Source organism: Protomyctophum parallelum (genome assembly GCF_964188405.1).
Source record: "Protomyctophum parallelum genome assembly, chromosome: 2".
NCBI classification, from domain to species: Eukaryota; Metazoa; Chordata; class Actinopteri; order Myctophiformes; family Myctophidae; genus Protomyctophum; species Protomyctophum parallelum.
The window spans coordinates 3,461,859-3,485,581 of NC_139699.1; the positions used below are offsets into that span (position 1 = coordinate 3,461,859).

Genomic DNA, 23,723 nt, shown 5'->3' on the forward strand with positions numbered 1-23,723 from the left:
TTTAAATGAGCCTGTAGCCTACATCATGTTAATGGCACGACACAAGATGTGACATGATCTCACACATAGAACCCACTACAGAAATGACAACAGGAGACACTTTTGATCCTGTAAAACGACCAATTAAAAAAGATAAATGTGGGAGAAAGTAATTTTTCTAAAGATCATAACAGTGATTGGGCGAACTGCACATTAATCTGATTACTATAATCATATTACTATCAGTTCAGAAGATACAAATACTTTCACCCCAATGGGTTGATTTAGGAAAATTAAATAATCTAGGGTGACAATGATAAGGTTGAAAAGGCCAGAAAAGGTCGAGAACAAATGGTCTACGCGGTAAAATTGTGAGTATTCGTTGAACTTAACATAAGCTCTGTTTATAGCAGGTCGCGTCACGTCACACTGTTCTGTGACACATTGTGAGCTTAATATTTGGCCAATAATGACAAGCCCATAACAGGGACGCCACATTAAATGTGGTTCACTTTGAATTGTACAAAAAAAGACCATCGTAGTACAAACATCAGGTCATTTATTTTTTTGTATTCTATGAAGCCTCTATACTGTGCCAGTTCCACTGAATGCACAAGGCCATTCTTTCACTTTCCCCCCCCCCCATTACATCTAGGGCTGTGCAATTTATTGTATTATATTGACAATATATTGCATTATATTGAAATCACAATATTGACACTACTATCACACATTTAAACAGATCAAAATCTGTCAAAATGTACTGTAGTACAATATCAAACTTAAATCTTGTATAACTCCGGTTAATAGACTAGAGCAGTGGTTCCCAAACTTTTTAGCTCAAGATCCAAAAAAGAATTCAGAGGTTTGCCCATGACCCAAACTAGTGAAATTAGCAGATCTACAAGCTCACAATGTGTTGTGAGCTTGTGCGTTGTTTCACTACTTCTTAAACATTTGTTTACAAATGTATGGAATTTCTTAGATTTTTTTCGTTGATTTCCTCATGGAATTACTGAAAAAAAATCATTGAATTGAATGATCCCCCCCCCCCCCCCCCCCCCCCCCTTTTTTTTGGTTATGTTTTTTTTTTTAATGTTCTGAAATAGTAATTAAAAACAAAATATAGGAAACAAAAAATAATAAGGGACTTATTAAAATGTGTCTGCGTCCCACAAATGGGTCGCGACCCAGTGCTTGGGAAACAGTGGACTGGAGTATATCTACTTGATGAACATAAGCTGCTTTAGTGCAAGAACGTCTGTCTGATGAAGATCATAATAGTATTAGAATAATAATCCTACAAAACACATATGTCACTGGAAGGGTTTTCATTTCAAATCACATACCACCGCTGTTGGGTTATTTCAATGCCAGACAGACAGATTTTGACAGTTCAAGTTTCTGGTCCTCTCAAAGACAATAGCTATAATAGCATTTGTACATGTATGTACAAATGCAATGTATCATTGCTATATTGTCTCATGTCCTATGTGGGTGTCTCACATAAATGTAAGTACGTCATTATTTAACGTATGCCCCGAAATCCTGAGAGTAAAAAGAAACTCTTACAAAAACGATCTTGAAAACGGATTGATTTCATACACAAATGTTTTTTCCAAAATGCTTTTGTGTGTATCAAATGTAACAAGCCTTTATATAAAAGTTACCTGGATTAGTGCATGTTTGATCAAAAGTACCATTCAATATTACTGTTATTTTGTTCTCCCATGAGCACCATTTTTTGACAGACAAACAAGAAAACAAAGTGGCTGTGGGTCCTAAAACGGAATGCAGGATTTGTTTTGCATCCCTTCTTTGCTGCTTAGCGGAGAAACTGACAGATCAGTTGACCGACAGTTGACAAAACAATTTGAACCAACCAACAGAGTACAACACTACTGTACATAGATACATACACATAAAGAGAATGGGAAAATACACCAACGAGGTACAAATTTAACCCCCCCCCCCCCCCCCCCCCGGGGCAATGTGTAACATTCCAATCATCTATGAAACCATGTAGTTTATACATGTAAAGTTATCTTTATTTGAAATATATATGTGTGTGTGTGTGTGTGTGTGTGTGTGTGTGTGTGTGTGTGTGTGTGTGTGTGTGTGTGGTGTTAAGAATCTGTGTTTAAAAATAAACATTACAAGTTACCTGCCATTTTAACCACTTGAATCCCAGCATTCGTATTCTGGGAGGAACATCGGCCAAAAACAGCCGATCTACAAGTTCACTTGAAGATCGGCTATTTTGAAATGTAGTGTAGAGCAGTGGTTCTTAACCTGTGGCTCGCCAGACTCCCCACATGATTTTTCTTTTTTTGGAGGGAGGGTCCCCAGATGACATTAAAATGACAATTTTAAAGGAGAATTCCATGCTAGAAGGCTTTCTTACCTTTATTTGTAGTTGTTACGTCCCCACCAAAGAGGTGTTATTTTGTGCAAAAGCGCATTATTGGCTATTTCCCCTACCATAATCCCTCAATGAATTGCATTGAATTGCATTGAATGGGGCTATGGGGTGTTCTGCCAATTCGCTTATTTCCATCGCTCAAAAATCTATATTTTTTTCAAAAGTAATCAAACTATACTGAAATTAGCTGATCTACAAACTCACAATGCCTCGCATTACAAGGCGTTGTGAGATTGTTGATCAGCTATTTTCACAACATGTATCTTTGGAAACCCAAGTCACACTAAAAGTAATGCCTCGACTCCTACAGTTCCAAGTGCTTGTTTGTCAGTGTAGGGGGTCCCCCAGTTCAAATGTGAATATTTTGGGGGGCCAGGGCCCCAAAAGGTTGAGAACCACCGGTGTAGAGGGACAAACGTACAGTTCGTAAGTCTAGTCGTCATCTCGTTTGAATAAGAATAACCCAACATGGTCTGTGAGAATCTAAGAAGGTTAAAAAGATCACAACATAGCTGCCCCGCTCGCTGCTGTTCACCAACACAGCTCCTTTGGACGATGACGTTAGCAAGATACGCACACGAGAAAAAAAGCACTTTTTAACACAACCTTAGGAAACTTAGAACGAGTACAAAAATGATATTTGTCTTGTTACATTTAAAAGGTCCTTAATTCTCCCCGTAGTCTTTCTTTAGGAGGAGACAACTCGGCTCTCCAGAGTTCCTGTTTGTAATTTGCGTTTCTACATTCTACATCAGCCGTCACTCCTGCTCCTCCTCTCCGTCTGTCATCTCCGCTCACCTTGTTCTCTCGCTGCAGTCGTTTCAGTCAAGGAAGCGCTGGCAGGCTTTCTTCCAGCGGCAGGCGGTGCACCACTGGTCTCTGTGCTCGATGCCGTACACTTTGCGGCACTTCTTGGCCTCGCCGCGCACCCGCCTGGTCGACGAGGGAGGTTACACCACATCATTTAAAATGTCTCCCATCTTTACCTGCCTGTGCTACGTATGTCCCATTTGGTCCATTTACCATTATACGGTGGTTACCCTTAAAACTAAGACAGTCGCCAAAAAACATTGCTGACTCTGACATTAAAAAAAAAGGTCAGATGAAGCCACTACGACCACAAATATCCCAAGAAACTAGCTAGCCTAGCCACCGAGTTTGCTGCACTCTGAGAGAACAACATGGCTGAATTCTTTGTTTTAATTAGGTGTTCCATGATGCTGTGGTTTGAAGCACGGCTAGAAGGCTGTTTCAACCAATCAGATTACTTCCTCGAAACGACCTGTTGTATAATTTGGCCTACGGCGATGGAACGAGTGAATTGCATAGTGCAAGGCATGTGAGCTCCAATAGTTTGTTTGCTTTGTAGGAAACCACACCTAAAGTAACACCTGATGTTTGTGCATTGTGTGGTAATGTGTTTGAAGTAGGTCTCTTGTGTGAGACCTAGTTCTTCACTCTTGCTTTTAGTTGAGTTTTTAATATTTGTATTTTTATCCATGGACTCACTGTTCTACCTGATTTGCTGCCATTTTATGTTCTTTGCTATTGTTTTAATCCTACTTTATGCTTTTTTTTTTTGCTTTTCTCTTTTTATTGCTCTGTAAAGCACTTTGCGCTCTTAAGTCATGAAAGGTGGTATATAAATAAAGTTGATTATAATTATTAAAAGGGATTGAATCTGAACCTCGGACTATGACCTGTGGTGAGCTAGGTTTGTACACCCGGCTCATTTATGAGTAGCTTTTTATGAGTAGCTTCATTTCAACAAAGATTCATGAAACATGAACAGTGAAATGACAAACTGCCGACATCAGACATTTTACTGGATGATCTTATCGTCATCTAGGTCAGGGGTTCTCAACGTTTCAGGCTGGGTACCACCGGAAAGGCTTTGGCCATGTCTCGCCACCGCCATGTTGAGCTTTGACCAACAAGGTTTCCTGAACTTATGTTGTGATTTGACGATGATAGTGGATTGAGTCATTGCAGATGCAGACAGCCAGAGAGACAGACAGACAGACAGACAGACAGACAGCCAGAGAGACAGACAGACAGACAGACAGCCAGAGAGACAGACAGCTTCATTGGTCATGTCCGTGTCGCGACGTGTTGTGACTGTGAGCTTGTAGATTTGCACGCTCTGCAATTTTGAGCATGCAACCAAGTAGCCTGGGGTCCACCTATGCTTTCTATGGCATCGGCAGCTCCCGGCCGGATCCGCCGGGAGAATCTAGACACAGCTGCGTGACATGAGACTGATCAGCAGAGAGTGATCGACGTTTGCGCTACTCTATGCCGAATTGAAGTGGACTCGGACCCAGACTTTTTTTTCCCTCCCTGGAAATAAAAACGTCTGGGTTTCCGAGGCTAGCAACCAAGTGACTCTTCACTAGCCCCTCCCTAACATTTTAGTCTAGTTTTTAAGTTTTTGACGACATATTTAGTCAGAGTTTTAGTCATCATAGCTTAGCTTTTATTTAGATTCTATTTCGTATTTCCTGTTGAAAAAGTGTTTCGACCATAGTTTTTAGTTGACAAAATCAACACTGCTAGTCTGACTGCTACAAGGGAAAACCATGAAGGCTGCCGAACAGAAGCCGCCCTGCAAAAGTAACATATTGGATTTGTCTGGATTAGGTTAAATAAATGTGATCACATAACCCATTCTGACCGGGCACCCATTTTGGTGTCAGCATCATGTTATGCTTTAGCTATTTAAAAATAGCAGATCTACAAGCTCGAGCTTGTAGATCTGCTATTTTTGAAAAGAATCGAAGAACGACTGACATTTTTAGAATCTGATCTCAGGTCAGAATGGGTTTTAATCAGACCAGTGTGTGTCCAGTGGAAACCTCGTATGAATCTGATCTCAGGTCAGAATGGGATAATGTAATGATGACACAGGGACCGGCTGACTGACTGACCTGGCGGTCCAGTGGCCGCGTGGCGGAGAGGCGCTGGCAGGATGAGGCCTCATGGGGGCGCTGTGCTGCTGCAGCCACTGCTCTCCTACGCTGACGGAGCGGACGCGGAACGGCGCCCCCTGTGGAGGAAAGAGAGAATGCACATTAAGGACCGTGGATGAAAGGACACAACATCATCGGCCATCATCCCTAGTGAAAATATCAGCCCCAGGGTTGATCAGTTGTCACCCTCTCTCTGACCTTTTCTTACTCCCCTCACCCAGGGCAAGTAAAGTCTGGTGGCATGTCATTAAATGTATTATTGCTGTCAAGTGTACGTGCTTTGGAGAAATTGGGGATCAACTTGCATAAATATGTTTTATTACTGTATTTATTACTATATTATTTGCATCTAGTATGCACGCATAGCCCAGTCCTTGTAAAATAAATAGCTAATGTTACCACAAGAAAATTCAATTCAATTCAATTGAGGTTCATTAGCATGAGAAAACATACGTTTACATTGCCATAACAAGTGTCGGAATAAGTCACAGCCTATATTATATTGTGCTCTAAATATGCATATAATGTGCATCACACTAAAGCCATCATCAACGGTTAATGTTCTTTGTGTGAGACATCCCCTGCTTCTGTACTGGCCTTCTACTAGCCTCCTCCTGCCTGCCTTTGTCCATGTGTCGTTTACATAATGCCAAAACACTCTGCAGTTACACCTGTATGCCTGTGGGTGGCAGTGCTCTATCAGAGAGAGGGAGGGCAGAAGAACAGGAGGAGGCAGAGACAAAACACTCTGCAGTTACACCTGTATGCCTGTGGGTGGCAGTGCTCTATCAGAGAGAGGGAGGGCAGAAGAACAGGAGGAGGCAGAGAGACAAAACACTCTGCAGTTACACCTGTGTGCCTGTGGGTGGCAGTGCTCTGTCAGAGAGAGGGAGGGCAGAAGAACAGGAGGAGGCAGAGAGACAAAGGCAGCCCAGTGATGGAAAATGTGAAGGAGTCAGCAGGGGGACTGCCTGGTAAATACCCAGGAGGACCCAGGGGACGCCCCGCCGAGGTGGACCACTGTAAATCTGTCTCTGTAAAACAACAGCATATTGTACACCCCATGGATTCTCTCTCCATTTGTGCATGTGTGTGTGTGTGTGTGTGTGTGTGTGTGTGTGTGTGTGTGTGTGTGTGTGTGTGTGTGTGTGTGTGTGTGTGTGTGTGTGTGTGTGTGTGTGTGTGTGCGCACGCGCGCTAGTGTAGGAGATATTTCGACATGCTTCGTGGCCAGCTACTCAGTGAATTTAGTATGGAAAATCTAATTGCTAGAAGCACAAAGGCTTCTGTGTGGAGTCAGAGGAAGTGTGTATGTCAAAAAGAGGGAGCTCGGACTCGTCTTAAGGGGAATTAAGAGATTAAAGGGAAGTTGTCCAAAATATGCCAAGGGGGAAGTTAAGTGTTAAGTGTTAAGAAGCGGCTGCAGACAGGCACCACTAACACACAAAGACTCTCATCTCCAATGGCTTGCTTAGGATTGTCATTTGGTTCCTCTGTCAGAGTACAGACCCATGAATGTTTGTTATGTTTGGTCCTCTACAGAGTACAGACCCATGAATGTTTGGTCCTCTACAGAGTACAGACCCATGAATGTTTGGTCCTCTACAGAGTACAGACCCATGAATGTTTGTTATGTTTGGTCCTCTACAGAGTACAGACACATGAATGTTTGGTCCTCTACAGAGTACAGACCCATGAATGTTTGTTATGTTTGGTCCTCTACAGAGTACAGACACATGAATGTTTGGTCCTCTACAGAGTACAGACACATGAATGTTTGGTCCTCTACAGAGTACAGACCCATGAATGTTTGTTATGTTTGGTCCTCTACAGAGTACAGACCCATGAATGTTTGGTCCTCTACAGAGTACAGACCCATGAATGTTTGGTCCTCTACAGAGTACAGACCCATGAATGTTTGTTATGTTTGGTCCTCTACAGAGTACAGACCCATGAATGTTTGTTATGTTTGGTCCTCTACAGAGTACAGACCCATGAATGTTTGTTATGTTTGGTCCTCTACAGAGTACAGACCCATGAATGTTTGTTATGTTTGGTCCTCTACAGAGTACAGACCCATGAATGTTTGTTATGTTTGGTCCTCTACAGAGTACAGACCCATGAATGTTTGTTATGTTTGGTCCTCTACAGAGTACAGACCCATGAATGTTTGGTCCTCTACAGAGTACAGACCCATGAATGTTTGTTATGTTTGGTCCTCTACAGAGTACAGACCCATGAATGTTTGTTATGTTTGGTCCTCTACAGAGTACAGACCCATGAATGTTTGTTATGTTTGGTCCTCTACAGAGTACAGACCCATGAATGTTTGTTATGTTTGGTCCTCTACAGAGTACAGACCCATGAATGTTTGTTATGTTTGGTCCTCTACAGAGTACAGACCCATGAATGTTTGGTCCTCTACAGAGTACAGACCCATGAATGTTTGGTCCTCTACAGAGTACAGACCCATGAATGTTTGGTCCTCTACAGAGTACAGACCCATGAATGTTTGGTCCTCTACAGAGTACAGACCCATGAATGTTTGGTCCTCTACAGAGTACAGACCCATGAATGTTTGGTCCTCTACAGAGTACAGACCCATGAATGTTTGGTCCTCTACAGAGTACAGACCCATGAATGTTTGGTCCTCTACAGAGTACAGACCCATGAATGTTTGGTCCTCTACAGAGTACAGACCCATGAATGTTTGGTCCTCTACAGAGTACAGACCCATGAATGTTTGTTATGTTTGGTCCTCTACAGAGTACAGACCCATGAATGTTTGTCATTTGGTCCTCTACAGAGTACAGACCCATGAATGTTTGTCATTTGGTCCTCTACAGAGTACAGACCCATGAATGTTTGTTATGTTTGGTCCTCTACAGAGTACAGACCCATGAATGTTTGTCATTTGGTCCTCTACAGAGTACAGACCCATGAATGTTTGTTATGTTTGGTCCTCTACAGAGTACAGACCCATGAATGTTTGTCATTTGGTCCTCTACAGAGTACAGACCCATGAATGTTTGTCATTTGGTCCTCTACAGAGTACAGACCCATGAATGTTTGTCATTTGGTCCTCTACAGAGTACAGACCCATGAATGTTTGTCATTTGGTCCTCTACAGAGTACAGACCCATGAATGTTTGGTCCTCTACAGAGTACAGACCCATGAATGTTTGTTATGTTTGGTCCTCTACAGAGTACAGACCCATGAATGTTTGTTATTTGGTCCTCTACAGAGTACAGACCCATGAATGTTTGTCATTTGGTCCTCTACAGAGTACAGACCCATGAATGTTTGTCATTTGGTCCTCTACAGAGTACAGACCCATGAATGTTTGTCATTTGGTCCTCTACAGAGTACAGACCCATGAATGTTTGTTATGTTTGGTCCTCTACAGAGTACAGACCCATGAATGTTTGTCATTTGGTCCTCTACAGAGTACAGACCCATGAATGTTTGTTATGTTTGGTCCTCTACAGAGTACAGACCCATGAATGTTTGTCATTTGGTCCTCTGTCTACAGAGTACAGACCCATGAATGTTTGTTATGTTTGGTCCTCTACAGAGTACAGACCCATGAATGTTTGTTATGTTTGGTCCTCTACAGAGTACAGACCCATGAATGTTTGTTATGTTTGGTCCTCTACAGAGTACAGACCCATGAATGTTTGTTATGTTTGGTCCTCTACAGAGTACAGACCCATGAATGTTTGTCATTTGGTCCTCTACAGAGTACAGACCCATGAATGTTTGTCATTTGGTCCTCTGTCTACAGAGTACAGACCCATGAATGTTTGTTTAGCCATTATGAAACCAAGCGTCCCTGGCTATTTGTCACATGACGAACTTTCGGCAAAAACAGGCATTCAACAACATTCAACATCAAAGAATTTGGTGTAGGTGGCACTGGCTGTTGATTTCGTTCGTTGACTACCTTTTTTCACTGACGAAAACTAAAGGAGAACTAAGCATGATGACTAAAAATATTGACAATTTCGTCAACAAATAAGAACTATACTAAAATGTTATTGAGGTACTATAGAAAAGATCCAGGGTGTTGTTCTCTGAAAATAGCCGCTCTACGCGCCATTAAAGGGGCTATAGGGTTGTAGGATCACCGAAATAGAATATACTAGGATTTTTCCATCAATATTGGTTTAATTGGACATTATAGTTATTTCTATAGATAAACTATGATAACCATCAACCACTAACTGGCATCAATATGAGTTGGAAAGAAGGGACAATCTTGTTGTCCGTTTTTAGGTTTAGGGCTGGACTTCAGTCCATTCAATGGAACATTTCCAGGATGTTCAACAATACACAAAACAAGGAAGCAACCAGTCTGAAAGCAATGCTATTCCCAGACTAAAGTTCAATTCAATGCTATTCCCAGACTATAGTTCAATTCAATGCTATTCCCAGACTATAGTTCAATTCAATGCTATTCCCAGACTATAGTTCAATTCAATGCTATTCCCAGACTATAGTTCAATTCAATGCTATTCCCAGACTATAGTTCAATTCAATGCTATTCCCAGACTATAGTTCAATTCAATGCTATTCCCAGACTATAGTTCAATTCATAGAACTAAAATAGTCAACTTCGGGATTTTTTTATAGGAAAGAAAAAAAGAAAAGAAAAAGATTTTATTTTTGAATATTTATAGATAAATAACATATTTAAAAGGGCAGCAGTCGAGACGGGGTCAAATACAGGAGCATCCCTGGAAAAATGGGAGGGTTGACAGGTATGGTGATGATAATAATAATAATATTATTATTAATAATAATATATAATATATTATAGGTATGGTGATGACGGCTCTTTAGGGTCGACAGGATATGACAGCTTCTTGAAAGGACGGGACTGGAGGTTTGACAGATTGTGACAGCTTTTTGAGGACATGCTCGAGTACAATATTGTGTGACTCAGTAAGACTGCATGTCAAGACAAATAATGTCTGACTCGACTCAATTTAGTCAATTTAGTCACCTGGAATGTCTTAGTGTTAGTCTAGTTTTAGTGAAGTCGACTAAATATCATAAGATTTTAGTCGACTACATCTACAGTTGATTTAGTCGACTAAAATGTATTTTGGCGGGCCTTGATGCTGTCCCAATGACTGATTTTACACATGACTTGTACTGAATCATCTCTTGTCCACTAGTCCCTCCCTAACATTTTAGTCTAGTTATTATTTGTTGACAAAATCAACAGTATATTTAGTTTTAGTCATCATGGCTTAGTGTTAGGCTCCTACTAACACGATGCTGATGCTTTATATAGCATCAGTTGCATGTTACCGTTATTGCTGCAAGGGGACGTGAAAGGGTAGACAGCACACTATGTCAGGAGGATGTTTAGAATTAAAGTGATGCAGGATGGCATCGCTAACAGAGGGTTAGGGGCAAATGGCTCTGTGAATGATTGCGGGACGCACCAGTTTGCTGTGAGGGGCGGAGTGGATGGTGGTCCAGTGACAGGTAGGGGGTGGGGCACTGGAGACGGCAGGAGACGCCACGAGGACAGAGGCCACAGGCAGCGCCTAAAAAACACACACACACACACACACACACACACACACACACACACACACACACACACACACACACACACACACACACACACACACACACACACACACACACACAGACACTATCAAAAGACTGAAACATGCCTCCATCTAGGCCTGTCACAATTATTACATAATCGCCCAATCACAATCATTTGAGATAATCACAATTATCTTTGCGTAGTTTCCATGCTGCGACAATTTTTCAAAAATTGCAGAAATAGCTTACAAACACGTCAACTATTACCACTATTTTGTAGGAAAGAAAAGATTATTAAAAATGATTGAATGTGTCAGTGATTTCTTTGTATATTATGTAAGTTAGTTGCCATATCTGCCCTGTGCAATTTGTGATTACAACGCCTAAAAGTCAAACACGAACTCACATTTTAACGCTCCGATGGTCAATGCAAAACAATTAAGTAAATCGTTAAAAATATATCTTTTATTTACTAGGTAAAATGTACGTCATTTTCCTTAATTTATATTTTTAACTTTCTGTAGAAATACAATTTAATACCAGGTAAAAAACGAACCCAACATCATTGATATTATTATCCCATTCTGAACGGGCACCCATTTTGGTGTCAGCATCATGTTATGCTTTAGCTATTGAAAAATAGCAGATCTACAAGCTCATATCGCGCCACTCGGTGGCGCGATATGAGCTTCTGCTATTATATGAGGTCTGCTATTTTTGAAAAATCGAAGAGCGACTGACATTTTTAGAATCTGATCTCAGGTCAGAATGGGTTAATCAGACCAGTGTGTGTCCAGTGGAAACCTCGTATGAATCTGATCTCAGGTCAGAATGGGTTAATCAGACCAGTGTGTGTCCGGCGGAAACCTCGTATGAATCTGATCTCAGGTCAGAATGGGTTCTCTAGTCTGTACCTGATAGGAGTGTTCAGACTGAACCTGCCAGAAGCTGCCGGAGGGGGCCGACTGGCTCAGCAAGCTGGAATGGAGGGACTCGTCTGTGGGCAAGCTGGCCTCGCCCGGTCCTACGGCGTCCATGCTGGAGCTCTCTGTGGTTCCCGGGGGGGCACAGGCAGCAGGGGTAATAAGGGGGCTGGCAGGGGAGGAGGCAGAGCTTCCTGCCCAGGGGCTGAAGGCAGGCAGGAGAGGCGTGGGTGGCGGGGTGAGAGCCTGCTGGTCTCGCTGGTGGATCTCGGTGTAGTAGAAGTCCTCCTCACTGCGGGAGCAACGCTCGTGTTCGCCATTTTGGCTTTTCGGGTGGGAAGGGGGAGAGACAGAGATGGAGAGAAATGGGGAAATGGAAGAGGAGGAGGAGGGATGGAATGACATGTTCATTGGTTAATTCGTTTCTTAAAGATAAATCACACCCGTCAGTGGTGGTGAAGTCACTACGTCAGGGGCGCTCTTATCATCATACTTCCTCATACACCATCTCATTCCGCGGCCAATCACAATTTGCGTCCTCACCTTCATCATCATTGTTTGTGTTACGCAATGGTTGTGTTTACACGAACACTCAAAGTTGTCCATTCATTGTCAATGGTTTGTTGGACATAGGAGGCCCTCAAAAACAAGAGTGGGTGGGCTCCTCCCCTCCATATTTGTTCTTATAATAGACAAACGTGTAGGGGAGAGACAGTAAGAAAACTGAGAGGCAGACAGTGTAGGAGACACAGACAATAGGACAGCTGAGGGGGAGAACATTTAGGAGAGACAGACGGTAGGACAGCTGAGGGGGAGAACATTTAGGAGACACAGACAATAGGACAGCTGAGGGGGAGAACATTTAGGAGAGACAGACGGTAGGAAAGCAGAGTGAGGCAGTGTAGGAGCAACAATCATTAGGGATGCTGAGACGGAGACTGGCGAGTGCAGGAGAAACGAGCAGTAGGAAAGCTGAGATGGAGAGCACAGGGAAGACAGACAGAAGGGAAGCTGAGAGAGACAAGTGTAGTCGAGACAGACGGTAGGAAAGCTGAGAGGGAGACCTGTAGGGGTCAGTTTAGGAGAGACGCTTAGCTCTGGGTGGATTCTACTCCTTGGTCTGCAAAAATGCACCATCACTATAAGAACTGTTGGGGAATAATTATATTCTCTGTTCATATACAATCCCCCTTATTTTTCATTTTAACATGTTACATTGTGAGAGGCCTGCACAGGCTGCGCAGCTGTGTACACTCCTCTGCTTAACCTGATTTTACCCTGCCTTCTCCAAGGTCGAGACACTGCTTGGAGATATCGCTGCTACAGTCATTAAATGGGCCAGTCAACGTAACTGGTTTCAACCAGTTGCTACCCAGTATCTCAGAACTTGCCATGTCAGGCCGCACCCCTTTGCTGATTTCATGTCTTTATATATGCAATGAAAGTCCATCTTTCCTCATGTTACCCCGATCTCTCCCTCTGAGAGGTCGTGATCTCATCACTCGTGCACGTTTTAATTACTTTATAATAAATTGAACATCATCAGACCAGACTCCTCTCCTCTCGATTTATGATGCTCACACTATGCTGAAAAGTTCCTCAACAATTGGCGCTGCGAGCAGGGGTCGTCTGTTAGCGGCCGCTCACCTCCTGTCTGGGACTCCCAGGGAAGAATGACTGATCATCCTGGCCGATACGGCCAGCCTCAAGCATCCACGTTTAGACCCAGTGAGGAGGAATCGCTTGGGAGCCCCAGGGAGACAGGGGGGCGGCCGTGGACAAGACCTCCAAAGAACCAGGAACTATTTAAGCACACGGTGAGATATTTTCTAAAAACTCAAATAATTAATTTTATTGGGAATTTAGGGTGGGGAATCATGTAAAGTTAAATTCTGAGTATTAACTCACTGTTTAAAACCATGCTTGGGTGACATGTATTGATGGTGACATGTATTGATGGACTAAAGTAAAAGGTATTGAGGCTGACCACCATGTGTTGCATTGGACATTATATGGGCCTAATTGTCCCGTGTTGAGGGACCTGCGAAAGATTAGGAGGCTGCCCTGCCTATCCCATGTCTGATAGAGTTGTTTAACCTTGATTGTCGCTTGCTGTCTGTGTCATCGAGAGATGTGGGAATGCTTTCATTCGCGCACATGAAATGACATAGAGCAAGGGGCCTGCGAAAGATCAAGCTTACTCTGGGTTTTTGAGCATATTTTTACCCGCGAAAAATAAAGGCCACGTTAGAAGACGTTTTAACGGTAGAACCGGTGCGCTTGTGTAATAGAGCGTGGTCACGAGTTAGTGACGAAGCAGAGATAAACTGCGGTCGGAATGGGAAACCGTTCCTCTACCATGCCTGTACTCCACTTGGAGGAGGCATACTTTAGCCCAGTCATGAGATATATGGTCTCCAAGCATGGCAGCTGTCTCCCTGAATGGTGTTCAATGGGGTTCCCCTTCTGGGGAAGTAGTTTAGTTTAGTTTATTTGCACATGTAAAATAATAACAATATGGTAAAATAAAATAATAGAAATTAAGATATGAATAATATTGGTAAACCTAAGGATTGTAAATAATAATAATGAAAAAAAAATATATATATATATATTCTAATAATAAAATATCAAATAATAACATGACTAGGGCGTGTAGAAGAGGGCAGCCTGCTGCCTCCTTCCTCCGAAAGCTCTGTGTGCTTAATGGAAAGCACAAAGGTTTAGAGTTAGGGTCAGAGTGTTCAGAAACCGAGACACTGACACACACAGAAAATGAGCTAATTAAGTAAAAAGAGTCAGAACCAAAAATTCTGACTAAATGTGCACAACACAGAAAGGTTCAAGGTTCAAGATCCAAGGTTTTATTAATGTCCCTAATGGCAATTAGGTTTACATGGGTATTAGCTGGCAGCGACGTGAAACTGATGCCTAAGATGGAATCAGTGTTTAAGTTATAAACATGTATTTGTAACACTTTTTAAACGTGTCACAGTGTTTAGATTATAAACAGAAGAACATGTTTAATCGCCAGTAACACTTTCTAAACACATAAACGTGTTCAAAGTCAGTCATATAGGTGTTTGAGTGAACTCGTGTTCTACTGTATTTTATGACCATTAATAAACATTCGGCATTTTATTATTACACACTGGTGTTTAGGTTTAAACGTGTCACATGTTCCAGGGATTTACAGTGTAAATGAGAATTCATAACCTCCCTCTTTGCATTATTCTTTACATGTTTCGGGGGCCCCTACTCGCATATGTTTTTTCTGTGTCACCTCTGCAGGCATTGTTGCGGATCGACCCAGATCTTGGTTCCCCCCCCGTACCAGTCATTCTACGCCCTGCCTGCCCCGTCCAGCGAAGCAGCCAGCATTCCAGCACGCACAGAGCCTACAGCCCTCCCCACCAGCAGCAGCCCCGTCGACACACATGCCTGTGACCTCTGCGACCCCAAGGCCTCCTGCGCCTCAGCCATATCCACGGCTCTGCCCACTCTGGAAGAAACACAGTATGCACAAGATGTGTGCTGCTTCCAGCCTATGGACTTGATTCAACTCAATAACGCAGACGACGCCCAACGCTCGTCCTGCACTGACATTTCAGATCCAGTGCTGTCCAACAGTGACAGTACGAAAGAGCACGCCAACATATTCGACCAACAGCCAGGCGCTGTGCCCGCCTCAAATTAACTGTATCCTGACTCATGGGCACAGCGAGGCGAAGAGGATGAAACCAACGTACCACCGCCCGAAATGCAGACATCTGACGACAGCAAGAGTGGTGGCAGGAGATGTGGAAGGAACCGACAGCTGAATGACGGGTGTCGTTTCAACTACAGCAGGCCACAACGTTGGAGAAGCGGCAACAGAGGTCACGGCCGCACGGGGAGGGGTCAGGCGACTCCAAGGGAGACAACTGAGGGTGACCAGGGATGAAGGAGATGGCGGGCGCTGGGCCGGATTGTCTGGTGAGGGTGTGGCGGATAAGAGAACTGGGGCCGATCCTGCACTGTGCGTCCAGACGTCGATTCAGTCACAGGTTAAGTTATGCACTCCATACACCCACTCAAACACTCTATGACCACACTCCAAAAGGCGACACGTGCATCCACACACCACCTGAGAAATGAAACATGTCCCATGCTGTCACGCAAACAAACATCCTCTGAGCCATTTCCATTGCACTATACCACACTTAAATTGCAGTCAAACAGACCATAATCATGCCCTAAAGGCACTGCACGCAAACAAACACCCTCTGAAACATGAATCACAACCCCACACCTCACTCATTCATACACCCCCCGTGCCATGACAATGCATGACACCACCACTTAGATCACACACAAAGAGCAGATTGTTTTTATTATTATTATTGTTTTTAGAATGTCCCTTGACTACATATGCCCCACAGTGTTCGTTTATAAACTGCCCACGTAATTTTTGACCTAGTGTTCAACTACAGTACTCAAATGTTTAAAGTAATAGTATCGATACTTCTGTGTCTTGTCGCAAATGGACATTGATGAAGTTAAGCTACCCCCAGCAGCGAGGTGACTATGTGCATGAAATATGACGTTGTGTTTTAAGAATGCACAGTTCGGTGGGCCACATTCATTCATTATATGCCAGTATGATACTGGTGTGTTATCTCTGGTGTTTTCATATAACACTGGCACTGCTGCGCTACAGCCTGAGAATCAAGTTTCAATGGTAGCGAGCAGTCTCTGAGTCAATGCAGTGATATGCACAGAACGTAATCAACCTGATTTGTTACTGCTGTGTGCTAAACAACCTCCAACCCAAGGGGGCTGATGGATTGAATAAGAGAAATATTAACAAGCATCGGCTGAACATGTGTAGTTTCTGTTCCATTCACTTAAATGAGTGTGCAAAATAGCCGATCTACAAGCTCTCAAATAGCCAAAACCTGAGTGTTAAGAAAGACATCCAGTCTATTAGTTAAAGGCAGCAGAAGCTGCTATAATGGTGTTTATTTAAGTCAGAGAAAGTAAATCTACTCCTCATGTAGAATGTCTCATTTTGAGTTTCAAATGGTTTATACATGAGCTTCTAATGTCCTAAATGTGTTGTTGTGGTTATAATATGTTGCGCTTTGTGATAAATACGGATCTGGAAGTTAACAGGCCAAATAACAAAGGAGAAATTCAGCACGCCACTGCGCGTGGCAGATGTGATGCATCACTTGTACCGAGTGAGCGTGATCCCACTGGAAGTGATGCATCACAGTTGGTACAAAGACGTACTGGCTGACCCAACATGCATAAAGTGTATAACTATCGGTCTAGACTCTAGACTGAGTGAACGGGTGAAAACTAGGCAGTTGTCATGTCTGGTTGGAGAATGTCCACATTGATGAGAGGACAGTGTTCATGCCTAGCTGGTTTGGCCAGGCAAGAGATGAGAGAGACGAATTATTAATTGAATACCTCTATTGGACAGAAACGGCTGTGTTCCTCTCTGTCCAATTTACACGAGAGTTGACAGAATGATGTGATAGACCACTGACTGGTCTATTCATGTGCGGAGAGCCTCTGATGGCTTCACGATGCTATGAAGCTACGGACTGGGGAAATATCCCTGGTAGTGAAATATTACGGTTAAAATAGATGTATTGAGATATGCTAATAGGCCTGCTCAAGTTAGTGAAGCTGTGGTTTAAATGTAGACAGGGATGTAGGTGATCAGAGTGTGATTACTACCCCCACTGGGGCAAATAACTTAATAAATAATGACCACTGTGCCTTTAGGTAATTAGTAAAATTACATGTATGATGTTGCAACTACAGATGAAGGCCTACAGCTGATTCAAGACACATTTTAATGCCCCATTGTGATAGGGCTATTGCTATCCCCTATCGATGTGTCGAGCTAAATTCATATCAATTCCAGCTGGATGATTCTAAATTAGCTTAAACACTGTTACGTTTGTGTTAAGCCCGGGCTATATTAGTAGTATTATTGTTAGTATATATATATATATATTCTTTTTAGATGGGGCCTCTCCTCTTAATTGCCTGTGTGTCCGCCTGCAAAGCAATAAATCGACTGTTATCTCTGGTACCAGGAGTGCGGTGAGGCCCCCACGCATTCCTGTGAGCTGCAGGAGGACTGGACTGACTGAGGAGACGAGCGTGCACGACCGTGCACAGCCGTGACTGACTGGCAGGTTATACTAGGATTTAGACAATTTACAATTTAGGCATTTGGCAGACGCTCTTAATCCAGAGCGACTTACATTTAAGCAAGAACAAAAGCATGGGAATACCTCACATAAAAGCATTTATCAATATCACGAAACATGCGTAAGCTAAGAGACCATTTAGACCATTTATTTTATTTATGTTCTAATTCTCCAACGCTTACAAGTCTGATGCAGGCGACATGTGCTCTCCTTGTCCGTTTGTGACTACTTGGGGGACAGCTGTAATGATTTCAAATGACTTTCTTTCTCTATCAAATCTTATGCTCACTTTCTGCTTGAGCAGAAGAAACCTGCTGCATCCAATATTTGTAGGTAGGTATTTGTTAGGTGAGTTATGCGCAAGCGTTCACATTTGTTCCATAGGCATCCCCCTGGAGCCGACCAGGAGGAAACACCGGAGCAGAGCAGAGGCCATACCCTTGGCCTCGGAGCTCGTAAACTATTTGTTCTAATATAACTAAAAGTTTTTTCAGAGTGAAAATTGCCCTGCCCACCCAGGGGTCACAACCGTCTGCATCTCCAGCCTGAGGATCTCGTATTCAAGGATATCACCTTCCATGCCCTGTTGACCGGCCCGTCCAACAAAGGGAGACGTGCTCTCATGCCAAGCGCTGCTAAAGATTCAACCCAGGCCTTCTGGTGATTGACGACGTCATCAACGAGGAGATTAGTTTCTACTGCGATCTGACACAGATTCCTGCCTATCCATCCATCCATCTTCAACCGCTTATCCGTACTCGGGTTGCGGGGGCAACAGCTCCACCAGCTCGCCAGCCAGGGAGCAACGACCTGGCTGCGGGCTCCCTGACACGGAGGGCCAGAGTAGGACACCTTTTAGTAGCCAGGAGGCTGATTCGACGACGAGGTAAAGTTTGCATTGCCATTAGGCTGCGAGGAGCGACACGATCTGCTGAGGTTTTGTCATTGCTGCAGCATGCGCCGGTGGAGCCTTTTTGTCATACACACATATCTGCACTTAGCATAGACACAGTGATATGCCCGCAGGCAGGAGCGGGGGTACGGCCTGGGCCCAAAACCCGCAACACGGAAGAAACGTCCAGTTGTGCAATTGGCACAACCATACACGCACATACATACACGTGCGCACGACCGCACGCACACACCTTGCTCTACCGCACACACACACGTGCAAGCCCCTGTGGCACACGGAAGCACGCCCACCTGGCGACTCGGACTGACCAAATCGAACAATTTCACTGTGATGAATGAATGGTGTAACTTTTACTGTTTTCATTGATGTATGCATACATGTCACGTGTCCAACTGTGGCCTCTGCTTGAAACTTGGTATTTTGTTTATCTGGGTTATGTCAAAGGTGTGGCCCACAAATGGTGTTTGAGGGTTTTTACTTCGAAATGATTTCACACAGTGGACAGATTAATGGGCGCCCTCCACTAACCACGTATCATTTTGTTTCCTTTCTTTCCACAGGCGACACAATGTTTCCCGTAATGTTGGTTCACTGTCTAACCTCGTGCTATATTTCTTTCCTGGGTGATGCACACGGGACAGAGAGGTCATTGTTTTCACAATGCCAAATCTCTGATCTCTGTTTGATATCTACGGTGTCTGAATTGTGACAGGGTTTGTTTCCTAGGTGGAGACCCACAATGGACTTCTGTACTTAATCTGAATCCTAACTGTCGCCTCCCACAGGTTTTACGGTCCAACAGGGGATTTGTGATAAGTGCTGGCAGCGAGTTTAGGGAAGTCTGTTGCCTTGACCTGATGGTATAATGTTGATAATGTCCGACCTTGTTGGTACTTTGCTGCTGGGTTATTCAATACGCTGAGAGGGAGATGATTTCATGTGACATAGGAAGACTGTTGCACTTTTACACAAGATGTGTCGGTATTGTTTTTTGTGTTCCATTTTTGGGGTTGGTTTTGTTGTTTTTATTGCCTAGCTGCAACAGTGCTCTCTCCGCCTGATATGCCTGTTTTTTCTGTGGTTGATGGAGTGTTTTTCTTATTCCCTTAGTTGGTTCATATATACACACTTTAAATTTACTTTGGACTGTCTAGGCCTTTAACCCTTTATCTACAGGATGTGTATGCTCGGCTGAGCATAAGTACAAGTAGGGGAGGGTGTGTATCAGAGTCCTGTACGTGCATAGCAGGCTGTGGTTTCACTCCTTCTCTCTGCTCTAAAGGCCTAAGGATGCCGAGGCCACCTGTCTCCCGGTTTGAGCTGGTTACTCGCTGGCATTACCCACCGTGAGATTTACCACTCTGCCGGAAGACACACCCACTTCTGTATTTTGTTCAAACCATGTATACGAATGAATGTGCAATTATCTCTCGTGTTATATGCAACATGGTGTGTGTCCCGCAACTAAAGTATAAAACTGATGTTTGTGTTGTTTGAAGGTATACTCGTACGCTATTTCCACTGGGTCTCTGTTGCTATTGTATATTCACGTTTTTTCTTGATTTGTTGTTTCATTTAATGTGTTTAAATAAACAAAAGGGAGGATTGTTGGGGAATAATTATATTCTCTGTTCATATACAATCCCCTTAAGATTTCATTTGAGAAAAGAAAACAGTGAAAAAACTCAGTCATTAAGCTGTGACCTGTCACCACCACAGCCAGAAGACTATCACCCACGCTTGAGGATAACGCCTACCCTCGGCTAGCTGCCCACGACTGCCCACGATCCTTCTACACATTCACAGTGCATTGTCTATGACAACTTATCAGGTCGACAATGGTTACAGACGATCAGGGATGAATGGAACCCAACCCCCAAAAAGTGTAGCCTGTGTTTTAACTTAACTCAAAGTGTAAAGGTTTACCAGCAAAGGTCCACCTTTCTCCTTTATATTTTTTATCCCACAATTTTATAACTCATTTTTCACCCCTGTGTCAATCATCTAATGTGATCCTGGGCTCTACACACCCTCCACCAACCTAGTCCCCATATATGGGGGACATGGGGAGAGCAACGGACTTGAACTCATGCTTCCTTCATGCCTGAGTGTCCAAGTTGCTCCTTTACACCTGACAGGGGGGAGTTTCCCTGGTTGGACGTAGCGCGTGGAAGGAACACGTTATTCCAACCAGTTCCTTTTCCCTCCATCAGGCGCCCCGGCTGGCCAGGGGGAGGCAGTTTAGAGACCAGGATTTATGCATGTTTTTTGTGAGGGTACCTACCTACCCTAGGGGACACGGGGAGAACATGCTAACTCCACACAGAAAGGCCCTTTTGCCAACCCTCCTCGGGTAAGGTCCACTTTTATACTCAACGTTGAATTGACTCTCACGATATTGCAGTGTGTAATTAAGTGCAGTATAACAGCACATACATGCAATTACACAGAGAAACACTGCATTTTCACAAAACCAGAAATGGAGTCCAAACACAATGACAGGAGGCAATAGAACAACATTTGCCAGGAGGATAACACGAGAATACTAAAGGTCCTAAAGTATAAATTGAACCGTACACAGTCAAATCTTCAGTATTAATTTATCCCTTTGTAACTGAGTGAGAATCAGATCCTAATGTAGATAAAGGATCGTACTACACGATACAATCCTGCTAATATTAATAGTTATAGAGCGATAGGCCATGTAAGCTGCAGTAAAGCTGCACTTAGCTGTACTCATTTGTTTTTATTCTCTAGAATGGCAAAACTTTGAGCATCAACCTACGATGTGTATGAAAGGTTATCATTTATTACATTATTACCCTGCCTGCAGCAGTTATTGCAGGCAGTGTTCTCACCTCCAGGTACATTTTTTTTAAGTATTATAAGTGTTGTTGTTATTGTTGTTAAAACTCACCCGAGATGTAGCGTGCGGATGTGACGCTTTATCCCCACCACTGACGTGAGGACTTTCCCACAACTCGGCCACAGGCAGCGGTAGGCGACCTTCACCGAGTTCTGACGGGGAGGAGGAGAGAGAGAGAGAGAGAGAGAGAGAGAGAGAGAGAGAGACAGAGACAGAGACAGAGACAGAGACAGAGACAGAGACAGAGACAGAGACAGAGACAGAGACAGAGACAGAGACAGAGAGAGACAGAGACAGAGAGAGACAGAGACAGAGACAGAGACAGAGACAGAGACAGAGACAGAGACAGAGACAGAGACAGAGACAGAGAGAGAGAGAGAGAGAGAGAGAGAGAGAGAGAGAGAGAGAGAGAGAGAGAGAAAGGCATAGAAAGATAAATGGGGGAGATATTGAGCGAGTGAGAGAGAAAGCCGGTTAGAGAAACCAAAAAGATTAGGGGAGAGAGGAACAAACAACGAGAGAGAGAGGGGAGAAGCAAACTACTTTAAAAACTCACCAGATCATTTTTTTGAATGAATGTTTTCAAGTAACAGTTTAAGTGTCAATATGCCCGACGCAACACACACACACACACACACACACACACACAGTAACTATACTCACTCTGCGTTTCCGTGGCGCCGGCTCATCAAACAACACCTGCTCCAACTCCATGTCCAATCCCTCATCAGAGGGCGTGGCCACACTGCCATCGGGCTCTGTGATTGGCGGAGACGGGACCGGGCTTCCATTGCCGCCGCCGACACTCCAGTAGCCGCTGCTCCCGCTGTCTGAGAGCTCGCCTCCTGCACACTCCATGCCTGGAGCTAGCGCACGCACACACACACACACACACACACAGCAATTAATTTATCATCAGTGGAGAACAGTTCAAGAGAATCACACTATTACTAATTACTCATTTAATGGTAGTGGTACTATTGCAACTATTCCACTGGAGGTACTTCAAATGTCTATCTTCTTCCTGTAAGTAGACTTAGAAATAAAACTAGTGTTGACTAATCCTTACAAGCGGCTCTTATTTTTAAGAGGAAGTCCGTTTCGGTTGTGACAAGTTGCAAAACCCTCGTGGATTAAACACATTGTTAGTAATGGTTGAACTAACGGGAGGTCGTACCAATGCCACGCAGCCAATAGAAACTGCAGGCGTTCTATTCCTGAAAAGTTACAATGCGATAATGGAACCCATCGTTTTCACGATAATACAAATCTAAATATTGTTTTTATCTGGCCAACGATGATGTCACTGGTTGACGGGTTTCTGAAATCGCTCCTATGAGACAGACCGAGTAGAAAGATAATTGTATCATCATTTTATCATTAACATTAGTGAGGACCAATTATATGAACATAGGTTGAAAAGTGGTGAAGGGGTCAACGCTGTCTGCAGTGCGTACCAAGCAACATCTCCAGGTGCTCCCCTGAGAACTAGCCCCCAAAACCTTTTGATTATAACCAATACTACTTCAGCATGTATGCTACTGCTAAAGCCACGCTGCTGCTTGTATTATTATAGCCTGAGCTAACGTGTTAGGTTTCTGGTCTAGAGGGGTGGGTCGCGGCTCAGATTTGCGCACGCCCTGATTGGATCTCATCGATCTGTCCGTCACCCCCGGCCCCTCCTCTCCCCCCTAGTGCAGCGCTACGTCACATCATTTGGAGCGACGCCCACCCGGAAGGGTTGACTCCCACCTTTAGACCAGAGCGGCCAATGCGTTCCTCCAGGCTTTCAATTTTTGCACCAACAAAAATGAAAGCCTGGTACCAAGGCTAGTATTATTATTTCTGCTGCCACTGTCACTAGTACTTCCAC

At 43.7% G+C, this 23,723-nt stretch overlaps 1 protein-coding gene across 1 annotated transcript in view; it reads right to left on the minus strand.

Annotated features, from left to right (window-relative positions):
- Positions 1-2,555: 2,555 nt before the first annotated feature.
- znf395a (zinc finger protein 395a) overlaps positions 2,556-23,723 on the minus strand; it is a 31,773-nt gene continuing 10,605 nt past the window's right edge. The window contains exons 5-10 of the mRNA XM_083759808.1: positions 22,514-22,716; positions 21,902-22,002; positions 11,851-12,184; positions 10,825-10,929; positions 5,329-5,447; positions 2,556-3,334 (exon numbers count right to left, since the gene is read on the minus strand). Of these exons, the coding sequence (XP_083615934.1) occupies positions 3,223-3,334; positions 5,329-5,447; positions 10,825-10,929; positions 11,851-12,184; positions 21,902-22,002; positions 22,514-22,716 (974 nt within the window). The 3' untranslated portion in view covers positions 2,556-3,222. The remainder of the gene's footprint in view (positions 3,335-5,328; positions 5,448-10,824; positions 10,930-11,850; positions 12,185-21,901; positions 22,003-22,513; positions 22,717-23,723) is intronic.